Source organism: Mesocricetus auratus, unplaced genomic scaffold (assembly GCF_017639785.1).
Source record: "Mesocricetus auratus isolate SY011 unplaced genomic scaffold, BCM_Maur_2.0 Super-Scaffold_100013, whole genome shotgun sequence".
Lineage (NCBI taxonomy): Eukaryota > Metazoa > Chordata > Mammalia > Rodentia > Cricetidae > Mesocricetus > Mesocricetus auratus.
This window is the reverse complement of record NW_024429196.1, coordinates 79,051,355-79,064,949: the sequence shown is the minus strand read 5'-3', so window position 1 is coordinate 79,064,949 and position 13,595 is coordinate 79,051,355. Positions and strand designations below refer to the sequence as shown.

At 47.5% G+C, this 13,595-nt stretch overlaps 1 protein-coding gene across 4 annotated transcripts in view; it reads right to left on the bottom strand.

Moving 5' to 3' along the window:
* Window positions 1–210: 210 nt before the first annotated feature.
* Ntrk2 (neurotrophic receptor tyrosine kinase 2) overlaps window positions 211–13,595 on the bottom strand; it is a 337,851-nt gene continuing 324,466 nt past the window's right edge. For all 4 annotated transcript variants that reach the window (XM_005078411.4, XM_013119299.3, XM_013119298.3 and 1 more), the window contains exons 17-18: window positions 6,864–7,022; window positions 211–5,778 (exon numbers count right to left, since the gene is read on the bottom strand). In XM_005078411.4, coding sequence (XP_005078468.1) covers window positions 5,593–5,778; window positions 6,864–7,022 — 345 coding nt within the window. In that variant the 3' untranslated portion in view covers window positions 211–5,592. The remainder of the gene's footprint in view (window positions 5,779–6,863; window positions 7,023–13,595) is intronic.

Here is a 13,595-nt window from a genome sequence, read left to right as displayed (position 1 = left end):
GGTGGTAAAAGTTCAGCCGTGAGGGCAAAGAGCTTCTCCCTCTCAGAGACCACTGGCTCTCACTGCCTTCAGACCACGGGGGCTGCAGGCGTCCGTGTGCTCTTATCTGGGGACACGTGCATTTGGCCATACCGTACTAGGCTTCACAGATATCCCGTACATCTTAAGAAAGTAAGCACTGCCACTTCTCGCCTCTCGTGGAGGACGTTATTTATTGTAAGACATCATTTTTTTTTATTATTAAATACACTGTAGTACAAGAGACATTCCATGTCAGGTTGAGAGAAGCTGGTCACATGATTTACAAACAAACTTTTTTTTTTTGAACACTGTATTCAGGTGTCACTTTGAAATCAGCCAAGATGCAGTGAGTCTCAGTGAAGCACTGGACCTCAAAACAGATTGCAAAAAAAATAAAAAAATAAAAAAATAAAATGAGTAAGAGCCGGTAAAAAGCCGGCACAGAGACGTCACATTGAGAGGGAAATAAAGTAACCAAATAGGTAGAGTTCTAAATACCAGGTCACTGTTGAAGGGGCCATCCATCTGCAGAGAGATGGTGAAATGAGTGTATGTATGGCCTGGGGTATATACAAACACCTGTCCACTGCCTAAGCAAATGGAGCCATCTCTAGGCAGATTTGTAAGGAAGGCGGGGAGAGATATTTTGCCATAATATGCTCATTCCTTAGAGGAGTGCATACTTAAAATTCACATTTAACTCAAATACCTTGTATCGAAAATATTCCCAGCTGTTGTATACATTTTAAGCAACGGTAAGCGATAAGGAGCTGTAAGATAAGAGACCTCTACATCAAGTTTCATCTCTCCGTCCTCTGTGTTTTTCCTTTCTGCTGGAACGCACAGTGACAAGCAGCGGATGATACTTTGCCTAGCTCGCTGAACATTCGGTGGATCTCCACTCAGGATCATTTTCCTTTAACGCCACAGACCAAAGGGGGGAAAAATAAACGTGGACCTGGCCCAGGCTGCAAAATGATGTCCCTGTCTTTTCCCTCACCGCGTCTTGAGACACACACATCAAGATGGCATAGTTGCTTGGGGGTGGTTGTGAGATTCACAGTGTTTCTCTTGCAACACATTTACGTACACGCGATTGCTTTTGCTTCGTGTCTGTGATGGATGGACCGAAAGTCTGTAAGCAAATAAAAACGTAAGTAAATGAATTCGCAGGGGGAAGAAGAGCAGGTTGCCACAGCTAAGAATATAGCTAGGGGCCTTTGACTTTATCAGCGGTGACTGAGTCCAGCCCTGACAACCAGGAAATATGCCTTCCTGCGCTACTGTTGTCGTAACTACGAACCCCTCCCACCCCGGTACTTTATGATAGCCTGAGCTATCACAACCCGAGTCTCTGCGTTCCAGCGACGCATTGTGAAGACCTGGCTTAGACTGCAAGCCTGGACGTCTGGGGATTTGGGTCATTCGCCGTTCCTCTCGCGAGATTTACTTGGACCACGATGTGGGGGCCAAACCGAAGGTCAAGTTTGGAAGTAGGAGCCCTCTAATCGGGGGTAAGGGGGTGTGGAGGCGGACCAACGAGGACACACGTGCCTGTGCTGCCGTTTAAGAAATCAGACATGACTGAACGCCAGGCATTGCTGGGAGTCCCATTTTCGAAAGGACCAGGGACCCTGCTGTCCAGGCCTCGAGAAAGACAGCGCTTCACACCAGGGGTGTGGCTCCCCGTGTGGATGAGGGGTGACTGCAAGCTGCCCGTCTTGCTGTGTGGATTCTTGGTTGTTTTGTCATTCAGCCTTCAAGACACGGGTCTCCCAACCACACTGCAGTCTGCATCTAGAATGGGATTGGAGCGGGAGAGGGTGAGCGCGATGCGAGTGTGCGGGAGTGGGGAACTGGCTTCTCCGTCCCCGGACTTGCACACGAGGAGACCGTTTGTCTGCATTTTTTCCTTTGCAAGGGGCTGGAGAACATGCTTAATGGAGAGGATGGCTTTCAGTCCGTTGTTCCAGGGAGTGTGTGGCTTTCCACGCGTCTTCCATCCAAGGACTGCTCAGAGTGGAGAGTGGTGCGGTCCTTACCCACATGGAGAATGGGAACCCGAACAGCCGCACGACATTGGGAAGTTTTGGTTATTTAGCAAATTTTAAGCAAATTATTCATATTGCACCCTACTTATAATTTTTCTATTACCATGTGCCTATATGTTTATACATAAACACACAAACACACTACACATGTGCATTTGTATATGTATAAATCAAGTGTTTATAACGCATATTATATATGTGTATATATATATTTTATATATATATATAAAGTACATGAAAACACCATGAGCGGGGCTGATGTGAGCATGTGCGAATGATTTCTGATAGAACCCTTGATGGCAGTGTTTGAAGCGTTTTCTAAATGAGGCTGATTGTGACGTCGGCTCAGTGTGTGGGAGTCAGCAGAAGCACGTGATACGGCATCCCCGCTGCTGCTGCTTGGACTGCATGTGTTCCCTTTCGCCCTGACCTCCCCGCCCTGCTTCACAGACATGCTAGCATGCTTTCCTTCCTGAATGTCTTGTGTGTGTGCTAGCAGATGTAGTGGGCAGACTTGGGTGAAGCCCATGGCCTCTGAGCTTCTGAGTCTCTATTCCCTCATGAAAAATATGAGTAATTTGCCGACACATGCAAAAGGTGCCCAGAAACCATCGAGCGGGTTAGGAATGGAATGGATGTCGGAAGGGGCTCAGGTGGAGATTTTGGTTCACTACCACCAGGTTTGTCCTACTTGGAGAGGGATGCATGGTAGAACAAGAACGTTTCTTTCCTAAAAATTAAAATACCACAGGAAAGGGGATAATAGATGAATAATGGCAACTATTATAAGATGTCCTCAACTCATCCAACTACTTAAGAAGCAATCAGATGTTCTGTGATGCTCTGAAATCTGCACATGTTCTCGAGACAACAGAGGGAATAATAATAATTAATAGTAATAATAATCAGTATAAATGACTATAAAAATTTTCACTTGCATAGACACTTCCATTTGAAGACCTTCAGGGACCTGTCAGAAAGTATAAGAATCTCTCTCTCTCTCTTTCGCTTTTTTTTCCTTACAAGGAAAATACAAAGCTGGAATGGAATGCTCTCACATTCTCAATATAGACCTTGGATGTAAACCTGCATGCCCCGCCCTCTAACATTAGCCTCTGACAGAGCCATCCCCTCTGCTGAACAACTTGCAGCTTTTTCTCCCAGGTCAACTGGTCAGACTCACAGCGGCCGACCTATGTCACTGCTGATGGACTCCAGGGCAGCATGGACGTGCAAAGCTTCACAGTTCCACAGTGTTGTGACAGTACCACGGGTCCTTTGTATGATATATACGTGACTGTATACACCACGGAGATATGGCTTTCGGTATATTGTTATAGGTGGTCCGGAGGGGTTTGCTTTAATGGACAAAGAAGACATATAACTCCTGTCCCATGGGCCAGTGCAACAGAAGGGACCACGGTGTCCGCCTTATGTGACCCCCTCCCTTGAGCGAGGCCCCCTGACTCACCTTCTGTTCTCTGCTCGTTGACACTGAGCTTTTGTTTTAGATTTATTTTTGTTTTATTTTGAGATCCAGCTTTCAAAGTCTATACTAGAAAACACAGTGCTCCAGACATTAGTGGGCACAAATGAAACCTACCCAGAGCTCTTGCACCTTCAGAGATAAATACCAAATAAAATGTGCTAAGGCGAATTAAGTCACTCCCTTCCAATCTGGCTCGTGTTATGAAGATGTCAAGTTTATCGAACTTCCCCTCACAGAGGGGGACAGAGAAACGGAAATGCTGTTCTCCCTTGGTCTAACTGACTACCCTAATAACTGTAAATTTCTATTTAAATTTACACTTTCTCTTAGTAAAACCAGTGGTCATACCCAGAAGCAATATCTCCAGGCTCAGCCATACAGGGTCAATTTATTATTTTTCTTTCGTCTTCTTTTTTCTTTTTTTTTTTTAGTTTTTAACGGAGTATAGATAACAAAAGAGCACACTAACAGTGAGTATGTAGGAGTGGAACTACTCTCCCAAACAGAGCCCAGAGCAAGAGGCTTGACCTGGACACACTGAATGTGAACTCAGGTGCTGTCCCCAAGAGAGTCTTCCTTCCCCTCAGGGATGGATTCTGACTGTCCCACACTCCTATGGGTTTGAGGTGAATGAAGACACCCAGGCATCAGCACACCTACTAGGTAAGCCCATCGCCACCAACCGTAGAGTGTTCTCGGCTGCTGGTCTGGTTACTCTCCGTACGTTGCATAAATTAGACTTCTTACAGATCTGCCCTACCTGACGGGCACCAGAGCTGGCGCAGCAGTTCCTGAACATGGGTGTCCATTGACAAAGACCATGCACATTTGTTTTGCACAGTTAAGAGACGGGTGAGAGTCGGGGATTGGGGTTGGAGGGAATTGCTGTCTGAGAAGTTCAAGGTAACAGCGTACCTCAGGATTGATAGCGTCTCCTGTCTTTAGCAAGGACTCAGATTCTCCCATCTGACCCCGAAGTAACATCTGAGCAAGAATGTACCTCTTTCCAACTGAATTTGACAAAAGCTTGGTAGATAACACTTGAGGGACACATCAACTCTGTTCACCAGGCCCGGCCACAATGCGCTGTCTGAATGCACGGTGTGCCATCTGGGTCCCACTGAAGCCAGCTTTTCTTTCCGTCGCCGGCCGGTATCTGTGACTGGAAACTCTGTCCATGACACAGAATTAATTCAACATCCTCTTTCCTCCTCAGAAAGGTCCTCGGTGGGATGGTGCCGAATGTGCTCCTCCCAGCCAACAGTCGCTGGGTTTTCCTAAGCAGGGACTGACCCCAGACGGCTCCATTGGTTGTCTCTGTCCCGATCATGCTGTGGTTTATAGTAACACTTCTTTCTCTCTGGTTTTCATCTCCCGCAAATAAGATTTTCCTAGGTTGTACACAACTTTTCCTTCCCATACACAGGCTAAAGCCATCAGAAAACAATAAGAAGAGTAATAATAAATAAATGATAAATAAATAAATAGATAAATAAATAAATAATAGAAGTGAATCCATAGAAATGCCCCATGTCTGTACATCGGAAGTGGCGGTTTAAGTGAGATGTTTGATTTCCCTTTTTTTCATCCACGTCAAAGGCAGGGATACAACAAGGCATTGCTAGTTGTGGTGGGCAAACTGGAGTGTCTGCGGATATAACAAATTAGGTTTTTTTTTAAGGCCTTTGTCTATGTACAGTTAATAGGAATACAGAAGCCAGATCGATCAAGGAGAGAGGCTGAGGAAGCAGGGGAGGACCAAACATAAGAGCTGAAAGGGGCCAAAGAAAGAGACAAACAAACCAGAGGAGATGGGAAGAGAGAAAGAGACGACGCCAAAAGCGAGTTAATGCTGTCTGTGGATGGAGAAGTACACACTGCTTCCCTCCAGAAGCCGGCTCCTCGTCTTGTCAATACTGTCAGAGCGGGAGGGACCGGCAAGGTCGTGACACCCGGCGGTAGTTAAGAGGTTCATCGTGTCGGCCAGTCTGGGGAGTGCGTCGGGAAGGGTGGGTCTGGGGAGAAGGGGGCCTAGCCCAGGACGTCCAGGTAGATGGGAGATGCCTTGGCCAAGTTCTGCAGGAGCGCGTGGATGCCCTTGATGCTCTTCCTCATGTGCGGCTCGCGCTGCCAGCAGCCCAGCATCAGCTCGTAGACCTCCTGGGGGCACGTGCGGGGCCGCTGCAGGACTCGGCCCTGGGTGATGCATTCTATCACCTGCAGGGAGACCAGAGGCAGGGTTGGCAGGAGAAGGGGCCATGGGTGTGGGACATCAGTGCAGGAGGAGCAAGGGAGGGCTTCTCCTTTCCTTAACTGTTTAAAAGTCAAGTCAAACCATTTGCGCTTGTTTCTGGAGGCCAGCGCGGGATCCCTTGAGACACGCGTGTCTGTGCATACACAGCGTGTGCTTACTACATAGGGGCAGCCAGCACCCGTGTCTCCTTAACCGTCTAGCATGTCTTCGGGCTGGGAGCCTTCCACCTCCTCCCTTCAAGCTTCCCATAAAACCCTATCTTTGCTACAAGGGGCTGAATGTTGTCATCCCACCCACCGTGAGGCTACACCAGCCCTTACTGAGGGGCGGCCAATCAGTTACCAGTCCATGTTTGTTCTTTTAAAATGTCTCTTTTGTGGTTATTCGTTGGAGATGTAATAAGCTTAGGATCCACAGTCACAGTAGAGTGTGGCAGCGTTCTGGAATTAGCTTCCCTGTGCACCTACATGGTGGTGCTTTCCTCTCTGCCCCTTCACCAAGACTCCCCTTGTGGATTTCCAGGGAGAGCGGTTTTTAGGCATGGTCTTGCTGTGTATCCCAGGCCAGCCTTGAACTCATGGCCCGCTTATCTCAGCCTCAGAGGAAAACCCTGTCACTGCCTTCTCACAAGGGAAGGAGCCACTCTGGTTCTTACAAAGCTGGCAAAAGCCTGACTTATTCACAAAGGGTCATCTAAAGTTCACATAGGAAGTCCTGTGTGTTTTCAGGTTGTCCCTGCTAGAGATAGAACCCAAATCACTTTTTTTGCATGAGGTGTTGACTGGCAGGGAACCCCAGGCAGCAGATGTGATTAGGGTCACTGTCTATCAGAGCTGAATTAAAAGACGGGCATGGATCTGAGAGGGACAGGAGATGCTGAGGGAATGCTGTGTGTCCAACACAGACACGCTGCAGGCTGGTTGCACCGCGGGCTGCAGCTGTGCATCCAGAAAACAGCAGATTGAAAATACATGGGTTGGTAGTGGTGTGTGTTTGTATGTGTGTGTGTGTGTGTGCTGGGGAGGGTCCCTCCCAAACCATTGCACACCTCGTTGTTTGACAGCTGATACCAGGGCTGCTTGCCATAGGTGAAGATCTCCCACAACACGACCCCCAGGCTCCAGACGTCGCTCTCGGTGGTAAATTTCCTGTACATGATGCTCTCTGGAGGCATCCAGCGGATGGGCAGCATCGTGTGGCCACCGACCTGGCAAGGAGGAAATCAACAAGGAGCGTCAATCATCTGTAACCATTGTAGAAGGTGCTGTCAGGGAGATGGCTCTTTTTTTTTTTTTTTTTTTTTTTTGGTTTTTACGAGACAGGGTTTCTCTGTATTGTTTTGGAGGCTATCGGTCCAGCCTGGCCTCAAACTCACAGAGATCCACCTGCCTCTGCCTCCCGAGTGCTGGGATTAAAGGCGTGCGCCACCAACGCCCGGCAGAGATGGCTCTTACAAGGGGTATGTACGTTCTCCATTTTCTCAGGGAACCATGTCAGGGGCCTGTTTCAAACATTATTTGCACTTTGGTATCCTCAAAGCCAGAGTAGAGAACATTGAGTGGGTGTCCATTTTGGATTTACAAAAGCCTTCTTGTCCTTTCTGTAGGAGGAATTGACCTGTCTATTAATAAACATGATGATTTTGACCAGGACAACAAACAAGAGATCTGCATCCCAGCCTAATGGTACCCAAAATGGAAGCTATTATTCCCATTTTACTGACAAGCAACCAAGGTATGTGAACTATGGTTTTGGAATCAAAGTTTTAGATTAGCCTCTACAATGGGGTATACTATGTAGCTTGTTAACTGCAACAAATAAATTTATCTTAGAAGAAAGATGCCCATTTTAGTGAAAACACAAGCTATGGCGTGGGTCACCTGGCAATAGCACCAGTTCACCCCCCCCAGAGACTTGCTTGACACAGGAGACGACGTATCATATATGGCATTCTGTGTGGTGCAGAAAAGGATGCCATTTTAGGTTTGCCACTCTGTGAGGATGTCTGGTTCCTGTACAGTATTCCCATGGCCTATGGCTCTCATTTCTCATCCTGGCAATCCCCTGGTGCTACTGAGGCCACGGGGGACATTGACACTCAATGACCTGAATTAGAAACCTGAGTGACAAGGATGGCCTCAGGGTTTAGCATGAACACCACATGGAATCACTGCCCAGTTTTCATTCTCAGTATCAATTTGTGACATTTTTATATAAAGGAAATGTTCCTGACCATGTGTCTGAAAGTGGTGGTGACATTTCCTCCTAGGACCACAACCGAAGTGGCACAGACCCTAACCGGCCAACAGGGAATATACCCCATGCATGATATAGCCAGACTGCTTGAATACTGGTCTAGTTGACCCTTCCTTCTTCGTGCTCAGGACACTGACAAAGAGAAGCTGCTGAAATACACAGGGGGCCCAACATTTCCCAGTTCTCAGCAGGACCCATGACTGGAGGGGAAATGATGCCCTGGGGCCTGGCTGCTCTCATCACAGCAGAGTGAGGGCTGCTTTGTGGACAGGCGGAGGCTGGTCCTGATGATTCCCAAGCCAGGAACACTTCCCCTCTGGCCATATTCCAGAATGGCCTGAGAACATTTCCCCCTGCCGTGTGGCACTCCTGCCTTCTTGATGTTCTCTGAGGACGCACTGGGGAAGTTTTTCAGAGTTTACAAACATCTGCCCACTCCTCCATCTCATTTCATGAACATACACGGTGTGTCGGTGAGCTGGTCCTTTTCATCCACACAGCACACATTCACTGGGGACTTACTAAGGTCCTAAATATAGCCCGATCCTGCTTGAGGAGGCCACACAGACAAGGAAGGGACAAGATCAAAGGGGAACTGTTTCAGACCTTGCTTCTTTCTTTTTTCCTAAAAAAGCACTCCTACCTACCCTATTAGTACATTGTAGCAGGTGGCAAGAATGTAGCTGACTCCATTGTGTGTCTTGTCCCTTGTGACTTCTCATTACAAAGAGTTTAAAGTGAGACTCAGAGAGGACATGTCACAGTGAAGACTATGGCTTTATCTTCTGGCTGTGCCAAGTCCTACTGTTAATGCATCTGAAGGGGGGGAGGATTTCTGAACAAGAAGGCCAAGTGTTTCTCTCATTGGTTGATGAATAAAACACTGCTTGGCCAATAGAGGTGGGAAGATAGGTGGGACTATGAGAGGGGGGGGGGGAATTCTGGGAAAGGAAGGCGGAGAGAGACCATGAAGAGATGCCATTTAGCAGTGAAAGGAGTAACGGGTCCGGACCCTTCTACGATAAGACATGACCATGTGGAAACACATAGATTTTATAGAAATGAGTTAATAATTAAGACAGAGCTAGCCATTAGGAAGCCCTTGCCATCGGCCAACAGTTTTGTAATTAATATAGCATCTCTGTGTGCTTATTTGGAGATGAAGCAGCAGTGGCACCTGTCAAGAAACACACATGTCTGTGAACGTTTCCATCAATGGGGTCTGAGACAGGCACCTGTTCCGGGAAGGGGGCTGGCTTCTTTCTCTGCGAGTCTTTCTTTAGGAGCCATTCATGAGCATAGCACCCTGAGTCTCTCAGAAATCCTGGTGCACACCTGGGTGGTAGAGAAGGACCCAGCAAAGCCTGGAACCAGAGTGGAGATTGAAGTGGGAAAGATACAGTCATTTGTTTTGTGGGAATACTGAAGTTATAATCCAGTTTGTGACCAACACACGTTGAGGTGGGGACCAAAGTGTCAGGTTTTGCATACCGGCCCCTAAGAAGAAGCCCTGGCGCAGAGTTGTCAGGTCATGTCGCCAACCTGCAGCTTGGGCCTTCCTGGAGTTTCAGATCTCAGAGCTGTCTTCAAGCATCTGAGGAGTTCAACAACTAAGAATAGATCTAGCTTTTCTGGGTACTAACGCATATGGACGTATGTTTGTGGGAGAAAAGCTTTCTCTAGAACCAGAAGTCTGTACACCTTGGGGTGTACTCATGTCTCAAGACTCTGGGCTTTCCTTTCTGCTTGAATACCAGCTGAGGCCAAAACTCAAGTACACATTTGTCAAATTGTTCCGCCATCTTAATTGCTTCCAAGGGTTGGTTCCTCCTCCGATGAGTGGTTCTATTTCTTCAAAGACACTCTTACCCAATTGGGGGAAGAATCGGCACATAGGACACCCGTATTCTGTAGCTGGCAGTGACCTCACAGAGACACTGACTTTGGCCCCAAGTGCGCCAAAGGCTCTGTCTCAATTTGCTAGCTCTTGTGTTCTGACACTCAAGTCTTGATTTGCAATTTTCCCATCTGGTTATTTATTCTTTTCTTGAGCTCTTTGGGCCAGATCCCCACCCCCTTTTCACTCTATTTCTTTCCAGGATCTCCTTGGGGGGATTTCTCACATATGTCTTGTAAAGAATGCTTTCTTCTCTTTTCAAATGTGTGAGTGTTGGGACAATCTACCACAAGTTCAGGCAGGTGCAAGAGTCTTCTGAGGCCATTTAGAACAACCCTGCACAGCCCTCTGGGGCTCTTTCCTCGGGATTTTGAGGCATGTCACAAGAATAGATCCACTAAGGAAACAGTCACAAAACTAGAAAATTACTGTCATAATTTTGTTGTGGGCACTGGGGGGCTTTCAGGTCAAACAGGACTACTGCAATCTGTTCACAGGAGATGACCAGGAGACCTTTGCTCTACTGTACTTCTTGGCTCACTTAAACATTTGTGAGACTGAATGTGATCGCTGAGTATGACACTGGGAGTCTGAATTTCTGCCTCTGGTTGCCCACTGGCCCATGATGCTGGGTGTGTTCTGAGAGTCAGGCAGGTTGGGGGCAGACTGACTGAGTGTCCTTCACTGTGGCAAGCGATGGGACATATGGGAAGACAGAAATCCAGGGATTAGGGAAGCCGACCGGAGTCTGAGGTTTAGACGCTGTTTCTGGTTCCTGATATGATTCTAGCCACCATCCTTGGCTAGTTCCTGTTGTTCCGACTGGTTGGATGTAGAGGATTAGGTTAGCCCTTGGTTACTCCCAGGGCCACACGCTGTGGTTCTGTAACTCCACTCCATCAGTTTGCATTACTAATAATCCATCCCTAGATAGTGCCTTCTACAAAGAATTTACATCCATTATCCCCACACACCCGACAGCAGCTCTCTGGAGAAGACGCTGGCCTGCTTGCCATGAGCCACTTCCTGATGGGTTTCTCCATGGTCTGCCACATGTCCTACATAAAGCCAGAAAGTCAAGTCTTGGATCCTCACCCGGAGAAAACGTCTACATGCCTCTTCAAAGGTTTGCTCTCCCTGTAGCCAAGGCTCTTTGAAGGCAGGTTCATGCTCCATCGTTTCAAGGACGTCTCCTGTCTATAGTTCCGTGGCTGCTCGGTGGGTGCCCTTGGTGTAGCTTTGAGAACACAAGCAGATGCTGCCTCCTGTTAATGCGTTACCTTCCCCCAAGAGAAGCAACACTGATACCTTTGTGTCTAGCTGTCTGGATTGTTGGTGAGCAAAAGCTGAGATTTTACGTGTGCTGCTTTTGGAGAAAATTTCAGTTTGTCCCTGAAGAGGGACCGGTATTTGCTGCTCTCTGTCTCACCTCCCATCCCTTGTCTTAACAATAGAACAAACAGTCCTGGCTTAGATGTAGGAAATGTTCTTGTTTTTTTTTTTTTTTTGGTCTGGTGTAGAAAGAAAGAGAGAGGGAGGGAGGGAAAGGAATTGGGGCTGGAGGATGGCTGGATGGTTAGGAGCTTGCACTGCTCACACTGCTTTTGCACAGGGCTTGAGTTCGGTTGTCTTTGGCCTCCCTGGACACTTGCTCATGTGCACACAGGCATGCACGTGTGTGCACGTACACACACAATTAAAATCTATCTTCTAAAGAATAACTAATTAATGAGAGTCCTGACCTCTTAAAATACAACCCAAATCACTGCTCAACCTGCAGGCAGGGGCTCTCTAAGATGTTTCATCAGAACCGTGACTGCACAGACCGGGCCTGTTTGGCTGCAGAGTTGGGTGCATGCCACTGGAAATGAGGTCTAGGAAGACTGCTTGGTTCACAAGTGAGGAGTTGCTGTTCTTAAGCTGGTCACTAGGTTCCCGCTTCTTCTGAGGCCAAGAAAGAGGAGAGAGACTCGAGAGGCAGTGAAACCGTGAGCAGCCACAGGAACTTGCTGACGACTAATACCGTTAACTGCAATTTGGCCAAACCAACAAAGCTAATGGGAACAGTGTCTAGGGCCCATGTACTCCGGAAAATAAAACAATCTGAGGAAAATGGATCCATTCTAAAACCACATCAAGAAAAACGTAGCATCACATGATTTTCACAGTGATTCACACAGAATAGTCTGATCAAAATAAAAAGTACAGCTACGTTTTGGAGTTGACTATCCATCCCTAACTCTATCAGCTTGAGAAGTATTTTAAGAAATGAAACTCTGGATAAAATACTAGAAGTAAAACTCTTTTGAATTAGAAATCAATAATTTTACTCCCTTTTTTTATCGCAGTGGCAATCCAACCATTACTAGACTATTTATTTTTAAGATGTGTTACGCATATGTTTTGCTTCTACAAATGCCCGTGTGCCAAGTGCATGCTGTGCCTGTGGAAGTCAGAAGAGGGCATCGGATGTTCTAAGGTGACTTACAGATGGTTGTGAGCTGCCATGTGGGCACTGGGAGCACACACGAGTCCTCTGCAAACAAATGCTCCTAACAGCTGAGCCATCTCTCCAACCCCATAATCCACGTCTTAACTAAGCAATTCTGTGGCCGCTGGGTTGCAAATTGTGTAAAGCTCTGCGCGGCTTGACAGTTTCTTTCTCTCCATTTGGGAACTAGGATTTGGTGACATTAAAGAAGTTTCCAGCTAGGGATACATCTAGATTAGTGACCAGCAGCACCGAAGACATCTTCCTGTCTGCTCTTCATGCTGACAGCCGAGGCTCCTTTCCAATATCGCCTCCTTGGTGCACACACCAAATGTCTTCACCTGTATTGATAGCGAGTGAGGAATGCACATTTCCCAGAGACGCTGGGCCATGGGAGACGGAAGTGACGCCGTTAGTACAGTTTCCGTTCTCTTTGTTCACATCCTTCCCCTTCTCCTCTGAAGCCGCCATTCTTAGGAATGCCCTGGCAAGTCAGTCCATGCCCAGTCCTGACGCTTGGCATCTCCCCTCAGGTCTCTTTGGTGTGAAGCCAGTCCGGACGCCGATGCTGTACTTAATCTCCCCTTACTACTGGTCTCCTGTTTCCTTACACAGACATTCTCACCCCTATGACCCGGTTCCCCAATAGACTCTACTCTGTGCTTAGTGGAGGCTCCTGGGAAGGTTACGCACAGCCCGATATCAACATCTAGCTTGCTCTGAAAGCGCAGGTGTTCGAAGACAAGCTCTGCTGAGCTTGGATCTGCTAAACTTGACCAGTAAAGACCAATGGTGCCTGGGGGGGGGGCACTCTCAGCTTGTGGTATTTACTCATCAGGGGAATGATCACTTGTGTGGAGGCCAGAAATTTGACTCCCTCAGGAAGAAGCCAGCAGGAGGGCGAGCCCCCATTAAGAGATGATTAGCTGCCAGAGGCTTTTGGTCGCATTAAATATTGAAGGGGCTTCTGGACCTCTGTATCACGCCCGTGCACAGTAGCTTTGCTTCAGCAATCTCCCTCCATCTGTTACTTAAAAATTCATGAGGGCTGTAAAGTTTAAGCAACATCCAGGTCTCCTTTGCTCACCGAGGATGGCATCTGCAGCAGAAGGTTAAACATCGAAGGGCAGAGTAAT